This window comes from Miscanthus floridulus, chromosome 18, assembly GCF_019320115.1.
Source record: "Miscanthus floridulus cultivar M001 chromosome 18, ASM1932011v1, whole genome shotgun sequence".
Classification (NCBI taxonomy): domain Eukaryota; kingdom Viridiplantae; phylum Streptophyta; class Magnoliopsida; order Poales; family Poaceae; genus Miscanthus; species Miscanthus floridulus.
This window is the reverse complement of record NC_089597.1, coordinates 394,533-413,127: the sequence shown is the minus strand read 5'-3', so window position 1 is coordinate 413,127 and position 18,595 is coordinate 394,533. Positions and strand designations below refer to the sequence as shown.

Here is an 18,595-nt window from a genome sequence, read left to right as displayed (position 1 = left end):
GCGGCGGCGGATCTGTGATTTGTCCTTCTATAGAAAAAAATAGTGATATGTGATCTGTGATATGTGATCTGTGGAGGCCAGAAGCTGGAGGTAGAAGAAGGGTGGGGACTGTTGGATCTTAATTCTATAGTGTAAAAAAATTTATGTGTTAAAACTGTATAAAACACATGGTTGTATAGGAGATAGATTCTGATGAAATTTTGCCAAATATATAGCTGGGTCCTGACGTCCGGCCCGCGTATCTCGCGCGTGTCACCCATCACCTGTCCACGCAGGCTAATGACAGTTCTCAACCCAGCAAAGAGAGGCAATTAGAAAGGCTGACAAACGCCACAACGGCGGCGGCACGTCGCTGTCTCTCCCGGGGAAGATAAGACCAAGCAGCACGGGGAGAGGCGGAGAGCAGAGCTAAGGGCACTCCCAACGAGGAATTAATGATGGTTTTCATCTTTATTAAATGACTTTCTAACTAATCAAAATACTGATGTAGCAGCCTAATTAATGAGAAAACCGTTTCCAGGAAACGACGTCGGTCCTTGCACCGAGGCACGAAGAAACGGCGATTTCACCATTGGGAAGAAACCGGTCGTTTCTACGGCTCGCCGGCCGCCGCTGCGCGCTCTCGAGCAGGCCGCGCGCTCGCCGGCGCCGCCGCTGCGCGCGCTCGCTTCGTTGGCCATGCGCTTGCCACCCGCCGCCGCTGTGCGCGCTCGCTCGAGCAGGCCGCGCTCTCGCCGGCGCCGCCGCTGCCAGACGCTTCACCGAACGGCCACCGCGTTCTGCGTCTTGTGAGGCCAGAGCCGCGCCATGCTCGCCCGCCATGTCCATTCGCCCGCGCTGCGCGTTCGCGTGCCGGCGTGCGCTCGCCCGACGGCCGCCGCGCTCGCTCGCTCGCGTGCTGGTTCTCCGCTGCCCCGTGCGCTCGCCGTGTGCGGTGTGCTGCTTGTCTCGTGCTCTGGTTGGTAGGAAGGAGGCAGAGGGAAACAGAGAACGAGAGGACAGACAAAGGGGGAAAAGTATAATATTTATTACGCGAAGACTCTGTCATTGTATGAGATAGTTGCATAGATGATTTTTTTTTCTGACGTGGCCTTCTTGACATCGCGTATAGTTTCTATAATTGGGACTGCCCTAAGCGAAGCTACTCTCCGTGCTCTACCTCGTGCCGTCGTGTGCCATTAGCCCATACACACACATGCATCCCACGCGTCGAATTACGCGTCTTTCGCCTCAAGTCCTCACCATCATGCCTTTGTGATTAGCGGGGGATCCTTGAGTACTGCCGTGTGGCGTGTGTGTGGTATTTTTCATTTCTCAAAAAGGACGGTAAGACCAGATAATTTTTTTTTCATATTGTAACGCTGAAAATGTCTTTTCATTTAACAGTGGCAAGACACTAAATTAATATTTTGGCTCTTCTTGATACATAGCTTTTGCTATGTACTACTTAGATACATACTATGTCTAGATACATAGTAAAAACAATGTATCTACACAAAAGCAAAAATCTTATAATTTGGAATGAAGGGAGTACCATTGACATGTGGGGAAAGAACAAAATTAAACTAATAACAATAAAGGAAGTGTATAATTTTAAAGTGATATTTATAGCTTTCGATGGCATACTAGAATTTTCTCCAAGCCCCCCTCGGAATATGGGGAATTTTTATGTTTTCTACATTTTTATGAAAAAAACGATTTATATGAAATTTTTATATAATTTCTATGAAATCTGTGTTCTAAAAGGTGAAAAGGTCCTAAAATGAGAGGGGTTCTGACTTCTGAGTTCCGGCAGAAAGTTGGTGCACGGTAGACATACTTTTATTACATTTCTTCCTTTTCGTCATGGTCCATTGCCCCCCTAAAATAGTCAGGTTGGACTTTGGATCACTGCCTGCAGCTGCCATTCATGTTGTTTTGCGACGACAATTAAAGGTCAAAATGGTCAATCCACATATGCAGCTGCTATCAGTCTGGCTTGATGGCACATGGCACCTTTGTTGGTCATGAGTCATACGGCGTGTTTGTTGGTTGGTTTCTGGGCTGATTTGGGCTGGCTGGTGCTGGTTCATTGTGAGAGAAAAACACTGTTAGCTGGTTGAATGAGCCTGGCTAAAACCAACAAACGAACAGGATGATAGACACCCTCAATTTCTCGACACACGCCAATTTAATTGTTTCTTTGATTTTTGTCCAATCATCAGCCCTTCATAGAACTGAGGGTGTCTATGACTGTACGAATTATGACGATTAATTCTGACAGTTTAAATTACAGCAGCTAGCAGTAGGCCTCATCGAGAGACGGTCTCTAGGAATTTAGGGCCCTGATGGCCTGATGTGAATTACATATGGAGCCCAAAAATTTGAAATTCATATGATCCAAACACTTTCTCGACGGCCGGCAAGAAAAGTAATGCATCCATACACCGATACACGACACAGCGCAGAATATGGTGGCCGATGGTAGGGACAAGGAGACAAACAAGTGAACTAGCGCATGGCCAAAGGGGCAACGTCTCCTTCAAATCTTTAGAGTAGGGAGGGTCTAATCAGTAAGCATCGCATATGGGGCATTTGTTGGCTTGAGGACTTTACCTTTTATTCCTGATCGTGTACTTAAAAGATAAATATGTAATTTGGGGGCCCTAATTTTTATGGCTCCTGTGCAATCGCCCACCCCTGACCCTGCTGATGGACGGGCCTGCTCATCGATCACAATGCCCATTTCCGCGTGGAATTCTTCATCGTGGTGCCATCGTGGTTGATGGCCACACTTTTGTTGTTTAGCTCGCGGTCGCGGGCGACTGAACTCGGCCGACTGCCAACTTTGACTGCTTGCTTTCGGCCCACCCAATCTATGCACACACATACTCCCAAGTTAGTCTTTGCTGATTGCTGAATAATACGATATCGTCTTCTCTCGATAATAGAATTTTTATTTCGACAATAGGTCATGACAAATACGTCCGCATAGCTAGTTAAGAGCAACTCCCAAATTGGGCCTCTATTTTTTACATTTGCATGCTGGCCTGCAAAAAATAGGGACCCAAATTTGCTTCCAACTCCAGCCCAACACCCTATTCCAGCCCAAGAACGCCCCGCACACGCGCCCCGCTCGCGCGCCGCCAGCTCCGGCGCCCCGCCTGATCCACGCCACCGACGGCGAGCCAGAAGCCCCTGGACCGCACGAAGCCGCCTCGACGTCGACCGCCGGAACCACCTCGCCGCGCGACACCCTCGCGCTGCGCCGTCCCGGCCGCGTCCCAGCTCGCCGTGAACCGCGACCCGGACGACATCTTCACGAGCCCTAGTGAGCAACCCCCTGCCCAAGGCCCTTCCTTTCCTCTGTGTTGGACCTCCCATGCCTGTCCCGGCCTTCGCGCATCGATGCCCCTGTCCCGGCCTGTCCCGGCCTTCGCGTCCCTGTCCAACTCCATTTGTTCTTGTTTTTTTATTTGATAAAAAATTTAGGACCATTAACTGATTGATTTGTTGGTAATTAAGCGAGATGACCTAACAACTTGTGGATAAGTTATGGTACAAATGATACTACTGACTTATCTAATAGACTAGCACCCATCCCACAAATGGCGATCAGAAAGTAGTAGAAACATGGAGGAGAAAGGTTCAGAAACTCCATATCTATAACCAATTAGACCAGTTCCAGACTTCCTATTGTGTAGTAGTCATGAAAAGGCAAGGTGAAAGTACAACCTGAACCTTAGCTTGTCGAACCATTAAACACTTTTTCTAAAAAAAAATCCTGTTACAGGATTGGGTTGCGGCAAGTACAGGACTTTAAGCTAATGAGTACAAAAGAGATAGTTTTGTTCTGTCTCTTGAATTTGTTCTTGTTGCACTAAGGTGGAAGATGAGATGTCGAAATCAAAAGGTTACACTTTTTATAGGTAGAAGAAAGCAATAGCAATACAAACTTTTCTGTTAACTTTTTCCCCTTTTTTGTTGCTATGGCAGATGTCAAGGTTTGGAACTAGAGCTCGTCGAGGGTGGGATGAAGAGGATGAATCTGATGATGACGACCTCTTCATCATTGCTGGTCTTCTTGAGGGCTCGAGGAGAAACAAGCGCAAGAAAAAGTTTCGTGGATCGTTGCCGGGTCGCCGCAAAGTGCCACGGAACATTTCTGAAGGTCACAATCGCATCTACCTAGACTACTTCGTGGACCAGTGTGTATACAGTGAGAAACATTTCAGAAGGAGGTTTCGGATGTCCAGGTCGCTCTTTCTGCGGATAGTGGATGCAGTGGAGTCTCATGATGACTATTTCCGTCAGAAGCCCGATGCCATCGGAACTCTTGGCACCTCTCCCATACAGAAGGTTGTTGCAGCCATTCTGAAAGGTCCTTGTTTAGTTTTGGTAATTGAGTGACAACTTAGGTGGACTAATTGTGTTTATGTGATATACACAGGTGATTAGTCCACAGGTACATGTGTATGAGCAACATATGCCATGGAGGTGAAAATGGCTTGGAGATGTTGCAAAGCTCACACATGTGATGATGAAGGAGCTTAAATGCACATGAGACATGACATTGAGTCATATGATCAAGGTGGAGAAGATCAAGACAAGACTTGGCTTGATGGACCGGTTGCAAGCGTGAAGGGCAAGTCGAAGGCTTTGGAGTGATGGACCGCGTGGCGGTGAAGCTTGAGCGAGACTTGGCGCCGATGGACGATGGCAACGGTGAAGAGCAAGTAGAGTCAAGATCGATGAACCAATATGATCATGTGATGATATGGAGTGGATCATATCATTGTTTATCGTGTTGGTGCATGTGTTGCATCGACATTGGAGGAGATGGAATGGAATGCGCAAGGCAAAGGTATAACCTAGGGCATTTCATTTCACCGGTCATAGGTGTATAGAGAAGTTTATGACCGGGTTTAGGATAGATGTCCGTACTATCAAGAGGGGCAAACTTGTTTGCATATCGGTCATCTAGTGCCACTCGAGTGATCTAACTTTGCATTGTCGCTAGGATCGAGTGGCGTGGCAAGTTGAGTGGCTAACATCCTTTGGGGAATGATTGTGAAAATGCTAACACACATACATATGTTGGTGTACACTTGGTGGTGTTGGCACATTTACAAAGGCAGTGGTGTTTGCAGGGGTGAGATGGGTTTGGGTCCCTCTCTCCCTCCCACCGAGCTTGTGAGGCGGGATTCGGCGCTTTTGGGAAAATGGAATGCCTATTTTCTATTGCGCCGGATGCAAATTCTTGTGGTTAGCACACTTGAGCAAGGGTAAAGAGAATGGAGAAGATGCTGGTGTTGGTCAACTGACCGGACGCTGGATCTGCATGCACCGGACGCTGGCAGGCTGCGTCCGGTCGCGCTGACGTGGAGTGTAGCAGTAGCTGGAGAGTGACCGGACGCTGGCTGCGTCCGATCGCGTTCGACCGGACGCGTCCGGTCATGCTCGGGAGCTTACTGGAAACGACCGGACGCTGGGGGTTCAGCGTCCGGTCAGTTGAAGCTGGAGCGTCCGGTCAGGTCAAGTGACCATTGGAATCGGGACACGTGGTCGTCTGCGAGCGACCGGACGCTGAGGTCCAGCGTCCGGTCAACACGACCGGAGCGTCCGGTCGGCCCGACCGTTGCCCAGTGAAGAGGTAACGGCTAGTTTAGCCCCTGGGGCTATAAATAGAAGTGGCCCTCGGCCATGGCTGGTGCTGAGCACCTCAAGGGACTTAGTGTCCATGCTTGTGAGTGCTTGGGAGCCCTCCATCACACATATACTTGATAGTGATCATTCGATTGTGTGAGTGAGCGATTCTAGTGCGATTCAATCGTGAGGTTGCATCGAGTGGCACTAGGTGATCGAGTTGCAAGCCGGTGGTGCTTGTTACTCTTGGAGGTTGCCACCTCCTAGACGGCTTGGTGGTGGTCTCCGTCGAAGCGCGCAAGAAGCTTGTGCGGCGCTCCGGAGAAGTGCTTGTGAGGGGCATTGTGCTCGCCCCGCGGGAGCCACGAAGAGCAACTCTAGTAAAGCGTGTCATTGAGCTACCCTCACTCAAGGGGTGGGTTCTTGCGGCGCCCGACGTGCGGGCTTAGCGGGTGATGCTAATTAGCCGCCGAACCACCAAGTGAGCGGGCGACACAACGGGGACTAGCGTGTTGGCAAACACGTGAACCTCGGGAGAAAAATCATCGTGTCAACCTTGTTCTTCCCGTTGGTTTGCATCCCCATTACACAAGCTTGCAATTACTTTTATACATATTAAGCTTGTGTAGTTGCTCTTGTAATTAGATAGCTTGTGTAGCTTGCTAATTACCTTCTTGCTTGTGTAGCATAGAAGTAGCTCCCTTGCGTGGCTAATTTGGTTTTAGTAACCTTGTTAGTCACATTGCTTAGTTTGTGTAGCTAAGTATTTGTGCTCTCTAATTAGGCATTGGTTGCCTTGTTATTGAGCATTGCTAGTGAGCTTTGTTAGCTTTGTGCTTTTGCTTACTAGCATGTGTAGGAGCTCTCTTGTTGCTTAAAATACTAGTGGCATAGGTTTGTGTAACCTTGCTCCTAGAATTGTTTAGGAGAGCTCGAACTAGCCCGGCACCTTTGTTGCATATTTGTTATCTTTGCAAGGTGCTAGTGAACATATTTAGTGGGGTATAGTCTTGGCTAGACCGATAGTTTTAATTCCGCATTTGTATCGGTTAGCCGACGCGATTAAGTTTTAGAAAAGACTATTCACCCCCCCTCTAGTCACCATCTCGACCCTTCACATTCGGATGCTTGCCTACGGTATTTCGGCCGACTTTTTGGATGAGTATGTGAGGATGGGAGAGAGCACAATCATTGAGTGTCTGAAACATTTTGTGAAGGCTGTCGTCGAGGTCTTTGGTGAAGAATACTTGAGGGCCCCCAATGCCCAGGACACAGCCAGGCTGTTGGCAATTAATAGTGCAAGAGGGTTCCCAGGAATGCTTGGTTCCATTGATTGCATGCATTGGAAATGGGACAAGTGCCCAGTAGGTTGGAAAGGAGCATACGAAGGGAAAGAAGATGGGCCAACCGTGATCCTTGAGGCCGTTGCATCACAAGATCTATGGATCTGGCATGCATTCTTCGGCCTTCCAGGTTCTCTAAATGATATCAACGTTTTGCGCCGCTCTCCACTCTTCCAAAGTCTGACCTCTGGGACGGCGCCACAAGTGGAATACATGGTCAATGGAAACAAGTACACAATGGGGTACTATCTTGCTGATGGGATATACCCAGCCTGGGCAACGTTTGTCAAAGCTTTTCAACATCCACAAGGCAACAAGAAGATCCACTTCACAATGGCACAAGAAGCAGCGAGAAAAGATGTGGAAAGAGCGTTTGGGGTGCTCCAAGCTCGCTTTGCAATTGTGTGGGGTCCTGCAAGAATGTGGCATAAGGAAGATCTATGGTACATAATGCAAGCTTGTGTAGTCTTGCACAACATGATCATTGAGGGTGAGCGAGATGAGGAAGATGATTTTAACTACCATCAGGAGGGTGTCCCTGTGTTGCAACCTATGGACTACCAACGTCGTAATCCGCTTGTGCTAGAGGACTTCCTGAAGATACACGACGAGATTGAGGATAGGTCTTCACATGAGCGACTTCGTGATGATCTTGTAGAGCACTTGTGGGCAATTCATAGTTCAAGCTAGTGATAGATTTCAAGCTTGTCCCTGTCTTGTAATGTTAAAAATTATTCTTTGGTTCATTGCCATCTTTCTGCAGAAAGAATAGGCTAGCCTCTATTCCATGCTCTGTACCAGAAGGGTATCCATAGTAGAAAAACACTCATTTCCCACACTGATTTTGTGCCTCAGAAATCAGAAACAATTGCACACCCATACCCCCAGAAATCAGAAACAATTGCACACCATACCCCCAGAAACAATTTCAAGAACTGAAGACAACAGTCAGATAGCTGTTCACATTTCAGGATATCCCAAACTCCAGTTTTCACCTTTTAGGATGCTGCTTCTTTCTGGACTACATTCAAGAACTGAAGACAGATAGCACAAAAATATGAAATAGATGTGGCTTAAAATAAAACAGCAGTCACATGCAGTCCATATAGCTGTTCACATTCAGCTAGCATCCAGATAGCTGTTCACATTCAGCTAGCATCCAGATACAGAGATAGACATAAGTTCACATAATACAGACATAAGTTCACATAAACTTAAGTTCACATAAACTTAAGAAATGACCACTAGCACTCCACTCTCACCAAACCTACACTCCACTCTCACCACTAGCAGTCTCGCCTACACTAGCACTCATCGCCTTCGCAATCTTCGCTCTCTTGGCCAACACATATGCCCTTTGATCATCGTCCATGGTGGTCACATCACAAAACATAATTTTCTGTTCCTGCTCCCACTGCAGCCGCTGCTCCTCCATCTCAATCCTGCGCTGCTCAAGCATCATATCCTTCTCCCACCTTTCTTTCTTCATCTTATGTTCCTCGGTCTTCATTACCATCAAGTTTTGCATCATAACCTTGTACTCGTCATCTCCTTCATTATTTTTCAGCTTCTCTTTGGATTGCTTTCTACCCGGAGGTCGGGCTTTCTTGGCAGAAGGGACTGAGGAGCTCTCTTGGCCTTGGGCGGTTGACTCATCGTCTTGTTCACTTCCTACTGGGAGGTTGAGCTCTCTGGACTTGGCTGGCCTCTTGTTGCCTTCAAGTGTCGATTCGAACTTCTGAGTATGCCTCAACGTGAGCCAGCAATGTTCGAATTGACAATTTTTGCCCTTCGCTTTTCTGGCATACCTTGCTTGGGCTTCAAGCAGCTGCATCAAAGATCAAGTGCATGATTAGATATATAGCAATGTCAAGATATATAGCAATGACAAGGTATGGGATGAACCAATTACATGCTCTTTGTATGGAATGCCGCTTGGATGACGACGCTCGACCTCCTCGTAGTAGCCTTGGAATTTCATGCACTCCTTTAGTATGATCCCAAAGCGATGCTCGAGTGAATTGGGAGTCCTATTGGACTCAAAGTCCCTGTTGCTGTGGAAATCATTTTCGATCCTCTCCCAATAAGTTTTCCCTGGCTAGTTATTCCCTATGATAGGGTCATTGCTGATATGAATCCAAGATTTGCAAAGTTGGATATCCTCAAGATTAGTGTAGTTGCTGCCTCGCTTGGATGATCCTTTGCCGCCAGTACTTGGAGTGGCATCCTGCTGCCTCAGCACTTCCAAATCATCATCCGCTTCCTGTGTCAATATGGTTGTGAAATATCCTCTTCCTCTTCCTGCTGCACTTGAAGCCCTTGGTTCCTGCAAAAAACATAAACTCCAGATTGTCAGTTCAGTCCCATGCAATGTAATGCAAGTGCAAATTGCAACATGTCAGTTCAGTTTGTATTCAAATTGCAAGTGTACTAGCAGCAAAATTGCTGGCATGATGGATGATTCATTCGACAAAAACCTTTCTAAGCTGGCTATTGCTGCCGGATCCCGCCGGATCCCGCGGACGGCGGCGGCAGGGTGGCGGCGGCGGTGTGGCAGTCGGGGTGTCGGGCGTGGGGAATAGGAGCCCCTGGTTCCTGGGGGCCTCCAACTAAATTTTGGAAGGTCTCCTAAAATGGGAGTCCAAATAGGAGGCCCATTGGAGTAGTTTTTTTTGCTTGAGCTCCTAAAAATAGAATAGAGGCCTGTTTAGGGACTCCACTGGAGTTGCTCTAAGATGCATGCAGGCTGTAATTTTACAAAAGAAATTAAAAAAAAAAGACAAATATCATGCCACGGCGAGCGATAAAACACAACAGAGCGTTCAGTTCCATTCACCACAACCAGAATCTGCTGGTTCTCCCAGTGACGGGAGTTCTCCCAGTGTTTGCAAAGTTTGCAACCATGTAAAGTCACAGCTTCACCCCAATTCCAGCGTTCCAGCCACAATTGCAAGGCAAACATAGTTTGGTCTGTGAAGAAAGAATGGCCATTTCGTCGTTCAGAAAAAGAATGGCCACTCCATCCCTGTTGGTCGTTATCATGACTCGAAAGTTTTCTGCGAAACTTTGTCTTTTGTATAATAAAAGTTTAATGTGCCTATGTGAGAGAGGTTGCTTGCACACGCCCGCCGCTACGAACGCCGCCGTTCACAACACATCACACCAGTGCCAGTTTGTGCGTCCCTATATAGTCCACTGACCCAAGTGCTGAACCACAACAACCTCCCCACTCCCCACTCCCCAGCCATGCCAGCTCCTCTTCCGACGATCATTACCCTAGCCCTTGGTGCGGCCGCTCTGGGCGGCCCCGACGCGCTCCGCGTCCTTCTCGAGTTCACGGGGCAGAGCCCCTGCCTCGACATCGCCATCTGCGTATTCGTCATGTTCGTGGTCACCGCGTACCTTCTCGGCGCCGTGCTCCTCGTGCGCTTCGTCCGCGACGCGCGGTCCGGAGACGCCGCCGGCGCGGGCGGTGGAGCTCAGGGACACGGGGCGGCGGCGGCGGCCACGGATTGCCTCGCGCAGGTGAGCCTGCTGGTGTCGGCGTGCGTGGGGTTCCTCGTCGCCGCGTGCCTCATCGCGCTGCCGTCCGCCACGTCCGGCGGCCTTGGCACACTGAGCTTCTTAACGTACACGTACTTCGACGGCAAGAACTCCTTCGTCACCGTCATCGCCGCCGCCGCATCAGCCACCTCGGTCCGCTTCACCAGGCGTCTGCTCCGCTTCGTTCGCGGTCGCGGGGCGGGAAATGCAAGCGACGACGGCAACGGTCCTGCCGCGCGCGCGTCGGGGCGCTTCTCCAGGACGAGGCAGACGGGGTGCTTCCTCTTCATCGCTCTGCTCCTCGCCGCCGTCTCTTCCGCCGCGTCCGGTGGCCTCAACCTCGACGCACAGCGCATCTTCCCCGTCTTCCCCTGCCGGAGCTCGATCACCAACGTCTACGTGCCCGTCGGCGTCGCAATCTCCACGGTCGCTGGCACAGCGCTTGTCGTCCGCTTCTCCCGCAGGGTGCGTAATGCCGCCGGAGGGGACGGCCTCCTCGCTATGCCGTACGCGCACTCCCAGTCCGGGAGCGAGTCGGACGGCGGGGAGCACGCAAACTCTGCTTGAAACAATGATGCCCGTGTCGCAGGCGGCTGTGCAGTGTGCAGTGCAGCAACAGGTTTCTAGTAACGGTATTCGAGGCATGTCGGAACGGTAGAACTGAATTCGAGGCATGTATTCTCAGCAAGTCAGCATCATGACTTCATTAGTAGTGAAAATTCACGAGGTGTTTGTGTATAGATGGGGTGAGATTGTACAGTTTATGGACGGTGAATTTGCTTTGCTAATGTCTTTTGTTTGAGGTCATTTTTTTTTTGAGGTCATTGCTAATGTCTTTCTTTTTTTGAGGTCATTGCTAATGTCTTTCGTGGATGATATTTCATCCGACCGAGACTAACTACGAACTGCATAGTGATTCAAAACAGAAACGAACTCAATCAAATTAAGCAACAGTTTGGTGGCTCCATGTCTCCATGGGCGAATATAGTGAGGAATGATTGTTGGGCAAGGATTTTTTTTTAAAAAAAAGGTGTATCATGCACAGCGACTCTCACGCTCCGAACGAAATGGCAAATCAGGCTGCTTCATACTGCCAGTGCCTATCAGAAAGTTATGTATATATATATACCTTTTTTTATGGTTTTGCTTTGCTAACCATGAAAGGCCAAGCATGAAGCATCCCATGTGTATGGATGGATGCTGCTCTCTCTTGCTTGTCCAGTGGTCCTACTCCTACATCCTACGCGTATCAGGGATATCCAATCCCACTGACCCCCCCTCGTGCACGTTCGACTAGCCGGCAAGGAGCCAAGGACAAAACTTGTGTTTGCCGTACGCCGAGAAAGTTGATCATCAGCCATGAGTCGCCCATGACCACCATGACCAGGGACTCAATGCTGAGATGTTGTCCCATTAAATCGAATGGAGCGGCACATGCACGCGCATACCCTTTTATGGCTTTATATTTTTTTTTTGAGGAAACAGTTGGGCTGGAGACCCCTACTAGAATGGCTTTATGTGTCTCGGTGACTCGGTAGGGGTCTAGAGTTCTGTTTATTAGCTCCGTTTTGATCCTTAGAATTAAATTTATTTTAATAATTATAATTTAGGTATAGCTTAATTATGCTAATATAGTTGTATGTGGAATATATTTGCATATAGTATTGTTAGCCATGCATGGAGATACTTACATGGTGCATTTCTATGTACTGCAGGCAAGCGAGATGAAGAGCGTGATATAAGTTTCATTAAGTAGATTCTAATTTACTCCAAAATAAAAGGATCTAAAGAGCCCCTGTTTTTGGTGAGGCATATATAGCATTACCAGCTTGAATACAATGGTGATTTCAGAGGGGATATTTGGTCATGAATGGATGGGCGTCGGGAGGTACGTTGTCTCTCCATTCCCTGTGCGTTCAGCTAGCACTTCCACGTGATGCTATACCTGTACGCATAGCAATTGCCACTCGACCTATGTAAGAAAACTTCTACTATACTACGTTTTAAAAGTGGAAACAAATTAAGCAAGGTATCTGCAGCTTCCCTGGATTCATCAGTCATCACTCGTCACCAAGAATGGAAGATGTGATTTATGCTTGAAAGAACAGTTTAAAATGCCGCTTGAACTTATCAGTCATGGCACCGTGTTTTTCTCTCATAATAAAATAACATCAACCATCTTATCAGCCGCAAAAACCATCCGCCGAACAGCTCGGACGGTGCACTCAGCACTCCACTTCCTTAAACAAGCTTACAAAAGTCGAAGACTGCATACTACTCCAATTGTCCGTTCCCCCACGTGGCCACATCGATCTCATTCAGGCTGTCCTGTCCTCTCTGATGCTGTTCACATCTCGCGGTAAATTCTGATTTAATTTCTGAGGGCCAGTGGAAATGGCCAGAGGTAGCACAAAGGAAAAATGAACAAATATCATCATATTCATACCATGATGCCTTAATTCATGCAGCGGCTCGTTCTACCATTCAGCGGCAGTGGCATCCTGATCGAGTTCCTGACCACGCGGCCAACACGCCGTGCTCCATGGATCGATCGGAGGCTAGCTTGTTTCTTTGACCGCGTCGTTACTTCCAGGCTCTACCATTTATCAGCCTGAATGGATGAGCGTCGGGCGGTAGTGGTGGTACCTTGGCTCTCCATTTCCGCGTTCAGCTAGTACCATGTGATGCTATAGTACGCAATTACGGATGTCAATTACCAGTCGACCTACCACTCTACCAGAAAAGCTTCTGCTACGTTTTAGGGGAAAAAAAGAGCAAAGGCATCTGCAGCTAGCTTTCATGGATTCATCAGTACGTCGTCAGTCACCGAGAATGCGAGATGAGTTCAAAAAAGAAGCATATACGTCACCGAAAAGTGCATACAATAGTCCCTTCCCCCACATGGCCACATCCACCTCTCTCAGGCTCAGATCTCGCAGTAGATTCTGATTTCTGAGTGCCTAGGCCTACAACCCTTTTCTGAGCATATGGAGGCTGTTGGAAAGCACACGCAAGGCAAATCCAAGGGCCAGTTTGGTTGCCGAAAAATTTGGCAAAACGCTATTGTAGCGTTTTCGTTGTTATTTGGCAATTAGTGTCCAATCATAGTCTAATTAGGCTTAAAAGATTCGTCTCGTGGATTTCGTCTAAACTGTGTAATTAGTTTTATTTTTTATTTATATTTAATGCTTCATGCATGCGTCCAAAGATTCGATGTGATGAGAAATCTTGAAAAATTTGACATTTTAAGAGGAAACTAAACAGGCCCAACATTTCAACCGCGACAGGACAGGCAGCGCCCGGTCGTCGGTCGGCATCGTGCCATCGTCCATTCAGCTTGTGATCCTTGTGGATATGCGTGACGGAAAAAAATTACAGTATAAAATATTGCGATCGATCGCACGCACAAGAGGCCAAGAGCAGCAGAAGGCACGATCGCAAGAACCAAGACGAGGTGAGGAGGGCCCAGTGCAAATGAAAAGACGCAGCACAAGGGGAAAAAAAAAGGAACAAATACCATGATGCCTTCATGCAGCGACGCATTCTGCGGCAGTGGCATCCTGACCACGACGGCCAACACGCACGCACCTGGTACCATGCTCCACGGAGGGCGGAGGCCTGTTTCTTTGACCACCGTGACTTCCTGTGCCTCGTGCCTCCGGCTTTGTGTGGAGACAAAGGCACTAGTCACTAGTCACTAGTCACACTCACACATGTCGCCTTGGCCACTCATGCTAGCCTTTGCTTCTCCTAGTCTTCTTGTCCTAACTTATTAGTTCAATCGTCGTCTGATCTGATCTGATCCACAACCACAACCTCGAGAATTTTTCAGCTCCTTTGATTACCGTTCGTTTATCAAAAGAACCACACACCAAAAAAAAAAAACATAAGCAAAAGCAAAATATGGCACCGAACATTCTTGGGCATGTATATTCAATCCTAATCCACACCATTTGTCGAAGTGAAAGGTACTACTTTCCGGGGGGTCAGTAACATCATTGTCCTTTCGGCAGACCCCATCGCCGAGATCAAAATCTCATGTGATCTTTTGAAGGCGCCTTTTCCTTTTTTGATAAAACAAGGCGCCTTTTGCCCTTTTCCTTCCCTGCTTATCCGATGATGATGGGTCAAGCCTGCGAAATGCAGCAGCCGCGTCAGTCTGTGACGCTATTTCTTACGCTCGTGTAGCGGAGGGCGGCTCCGATCGCAAGAGCCTGTGGCTTTTTCGCGCAAACGCTTGCTAGCACGTACATCCGTCGTATATGTTATACTCTCCCAATTTGTACTCGACCAAATACAAATATGGTAAGGAATGTTCATTGAAAAGTGGGTATCAACGTGCAACGAAACTTATAACTTGTTGCGTGTTTACCTAGATAATTTGCGGATCAGAGAAATTTTCAGCGATCGTCTTATATTGCTATAAGTTTTAGAATCGAACTTCATACCCATATGTTGTAAAATGGCTTTATTATTGTTATGACGATAGTTGTGGTCGGTGCTGATGATTCCGCTGCTGCTCGTACAAAAAGTCCGTTCTCCTCGTCACCGGGCCTGCCCAGATCGCGCGCAGATTCTGTGTCCCTTGACGGCTTGACCTACCCGACGCCCTTACCTGGCGCGCGTGACTTAAACCACTGCGAAACAAAATTAATTCAGCCATTTAGCCACTTAGCCACTGCGAATGAATTTTGCATGCAGCCATTTAGCCACTGCGAAACAACATTATCATGCAGAGTAGAAAAATCGAGAAGGGTTAACTCCGCTGTAACCTTTTTTTTGTCTGTGCACCTAAAACTTTAGACTCATAATTTATAAACTTTGAACTATCACGCTACAAACTTTATACTGCTAGGTTCAAAACTTTACACTCAGAATTTATAAACTTTGAACTATCGTATTACAAACTTTGTACTGATATGTTCAAAACTTTACACCTAGAATTTATAAACTTTTAACTATCACATTATAAACTTTATACTGCTAGGTTCAAAACTTTGAACTATCACATTATAAACTTTGTATCACTAGGTTTAAAACTTTGGGATTTTAAAACTTTACACTATTTCAGAAACTTTATACTAGCTCATTTTAAACTTTGTACTGACATGCTATGAACTTTATACACCTAAATTGGAACTTTGTATTTTGAAACTTTACACTCCAAGTTTTGAAACTTTGTACTACAACATTTGAAACTGTATACTCCTAGACGCAAAACTTTACCGTCATGAAAATTGTTTCGAAATATATCCAACATGGATCTACTTTTATAGATCTCATCATAATGAATGTAATGGTGCAAACAAAATTAAAAATAGATGCTTAACAAGAAAGTTACCATATTTTAAAGTTTTGCATACCGTTTGTAAATACCAAAAGAACAGATCTGACAAACAACATGTGCCCCTCCCCTTACCGCGCCTCACTCCGTCCCCACTCCCCTGTGTGCCACGCGTCCGTGCGCTCAGCGCACGCACGTCAACTAGTGATTTGGAGCCCCACCCCTTTGACGAAACCCGAACCATGTCTGCTTCACCCTGTTTGGAGGGGGGGGGTATAACCCGATCCCCACAGGGTTGTACATAGGCCGAGCCGTCAGGGGAGGCCCAGCCCACGAGATCAAACCGCGCGAGGCACGACACAGGTCAGCGTGCGCCGCAAGACTGTGTGAAGCATCCTTGATGACGAAGGAAGATCTGATCGGATATGCTAGATATCGTATTCCTTGTAAACACATATCATGTAACCGATCAGGATAGATACAACCGGCCTGTAACCCTACCCCCGAGCTATATAAGGCGGGTAGCGACCCCCTCGATTAGAACATCATCACATAATACAATCCACCAAAGACACAGGACGCAGGGTATTACGTCAAGTTGATGGCCTAAACCTGTCTAAATCGCTGTCTCTGCGTTCTGTGTCACCGTCTAGCTCCCATCACACGCACCTCAATTGATTCATCTACTACCGTGGGCATACCCCTCGGTAGACTGCCGACTATGTCTCGTCGACAGTGGCGCGCCAGGTAGGGGGTGTGCACGCTGATTCCATGGCGACCAGATGGTTCGCTTCCCAAGCCAGGCTAGTCGTTCACGATTGGATCTGTGACCTGGCTTCCCAAGCCATCAAAGGAACCACACACACACACAAAACATGATTTTGGTTGCTAATGTCTTTGGTTCCTAATGTACAGTTTATACATCATGATTGTATAGATGGAGGCATGTACAGTTTGTGGATCATGTCCGGTTTCAGTAGGTTGAAGTCGCTCATCCAGCTCCTATTATGATTTTGGTTGTTTTCTACATGCTGCTTTGTTTTTTTTTTTTTTTTTTTTTGCGGGGCTACATGCTGCTTTGTTGCGTGAGCCGTAAAAATGTAACTCTTTTTATGAACGCCACGCGAGAGGAGGGACTTGGGAGGGGTTTCTTTTCGGTAATCGCTGATCACCGTTGCTGTTTGTGTAAACCATTCTACTTCCTCTTAACGAAAAACGTATCACACGGCACGACCGTGATTTTTTGTTTGGCTAATGTCTTTCGTGGATGATATTTTCATCCAACCGAGATTAACTACGAGCTTCATAGTGATTCAGAACAGAAACGAACTCAATCAAATTAAGCATCAGTTTGATGACTCTCCCCCCTCGTGCACGTTCGAGTAGCCGGCAGGCAGGACAAAACTTGTGTTTGCCGTACGCTGAGGAAGTTGCTGGTGTACCTGCTGCACACGATCGTCATCAACCAGGACCACCAGCACCGGGGATTCAATGGTGAGATGTCGTTCCTATTCAATCAAATGGAGTGGCACATGCACGCGCATACCCTTTTATGGCTTTGTGTTTTTTTAGGAAACAGTTGGGCCGGAGCCCCTTACTGGAATGGTGATTTCAGGGGTGATGTTTGGTCCTGATTCCTGAATCTGAATGGATGGGCCTCGGGCGGTACGTTGGCTCTCCATTCCCTGTGCCTTCTGCTAGCAAATCTGGGATTTTTTTTTTTAATTTTAACACTTTTTTAACTAATTTTAAATCTAACGCTGTCTGTTTTTTATTTCCAAATCTAACACTTTTGGTCGCGCGCTATTGCCATAGCGCGGCGAAACGCCTGTGCCGCGCCATGAATGGTGGCGCGGCGGGAGGCTGACGTGGCGAAGACCGGGAGCGCTGACCAGTGACGTGGCCGGGGCTGCCACGCCGCGGATCTGGGCGCGGCACTGCCGCGTCACGATGCATGGCGCGGCAACCTTTGACACGGAGAGACGGGTGTTACTTTTGCGCAGACAGGCACGAAAAGAAATTAAGAATGTTATCACTTAACCACGTGTGCTTGTATATTATATATATTCACGATTCTTAAAGAAAGGAATTCATGGTCTGGTGGGTCTCAACGTACAGTGTTACAAGAAGGCCATGTCAATAACTCCGCTCCTCCTCTGCGACGTGCCGTGCGCAGCTGTCGCACAGCAGCTGCACCATCTGCGGCGTCGGTCTCCTTTGGCTGTTTGTGGCGTGGATGGACTCATCACTCCTACGGTCCCAGCGTACAGTGTTTCAAGAAGATTACAGTAGGTAGTGTCAAATCACGTAGCCCCTACTCATATATGTATATAACATTTCATCGAACCATATTTTACATCTTCAATTTAGGTGTAAGTTCTATATTCAACTGGTGTAAATTGATTATTCTTAAATGAGAATGATGAGAATTACTTGAATATTTATCTGGCCGTTTTTTTGACTTTTTTATTTTCTGTATATTTTATTTGGTTTTTCTTTGAAATTTTTTAATTTTGCTTTCATAGAAATAATCTGGCTAATAGTGTACTCGTTCTTGGGGCTTGCTGAAGTGAAAGCCGGACGACTGATAGGAGCAGGTAATGTCCCACCTACCGGTACTTGTAGCTCTCATACTAGCCTGTCACCCTAGGCTCAACTAGTTATTCATGCACATATAGGTAGCTGTTTATGCACATATAGGTAGTTGTTCATGCTGCACTACTGTTCATGCATACAGAGATATAGCCGTTCAAGCAAACAAGGGATGTGACATGTTCTACTCTTTGGTTTACTACTACTC

At 47.4% G+C, this 18,595-nt stretch overlaps 2 protein-coding genes across 2 annotated transcripts; one reads left to right on the top strand and one right to left on the bottom strand.

Moving 5' to 3' along the window:
• Positions 1-4,014: 4,014 nt before the first annotated feature.
• Positions 4,015-7,658, top strand: LOC136521074 (protein ALP1-like). Its single transcript, XM_066514793.1, has 2 exons — positions 4,015-4,350; positions 6,744-7,658. The coding sequence occupies exons 1-2, from the start codon at positions 4,228-4,230 to the stop codon at positions 7,656-7,658; spliced, it is 1,038 nt and encodes a 345-aa protein (XP_066370890.1). The 5' UTR covers positions 4,015-4,227.
• Positions 7,659-8,235: 577 nt separating this feature from the next.
• LOC136521072 (uncharacterized) lies at positions 8,236-10,216 on the bottom strand. The gene is made up of 4 exons (XM_066514791.1): positions 10,169-10,216; positions 9,183-9,294; positions 8,881-9,062; positions 8,236-8,796 (listed from the first exon to the last, which is right to left on the bottom strand). The coding sequence occupies exons 1-4, from the start codon at positions 10,214-10,216 to the stop codon at positions 8,236-8,238; spliced, it is 903 nt and encodes a 300-aa protein (XP_066370888.1).
• Between the last annotated feature and the right edge of the window lie 8,379 nt (positions 10,217-18,595).

Bases quoted from the DNA above. Each gene is read 5' to 3' on its own strand.
- LOC136521074 (XM_066514793.1), top strand. From the start codon at position 4,228: ATGTCCAGGTCGCTCTTTCTGCGGATAGTGGATGCAGTGGAGTCTCAT. The intron at 4,351-6,743 runs ATTCTGAAAGGT...TCGACCCTTCAC, and splicing joins TACAGAAGGTTGTTGCAGCC to ATTCGGATGCTTGCCTACGG.
- LOC136521072 (XM_066514791.1), bottom strand. From the start codon at position 10,216: ATGGCTGGGGAGTGGGGAGTGGGGAGGTTGTTGTGGTTCAGCACTTGG. The intron at 9,063-9,182 runs GTACTGGCGGCA...ATAACTAGCCAG, and splicing joins GCAGCAGGATGCCACTCCAA to GGAAAACTTATTGGGAGAGG. The intron at 8,797-8,880 runs GTAATTGGTTCA...TCTTTGATGCAG, and splicing joins GCATTCCATACAAAGAGCAT to CTGCTTGAAGCCCAAGCAAG.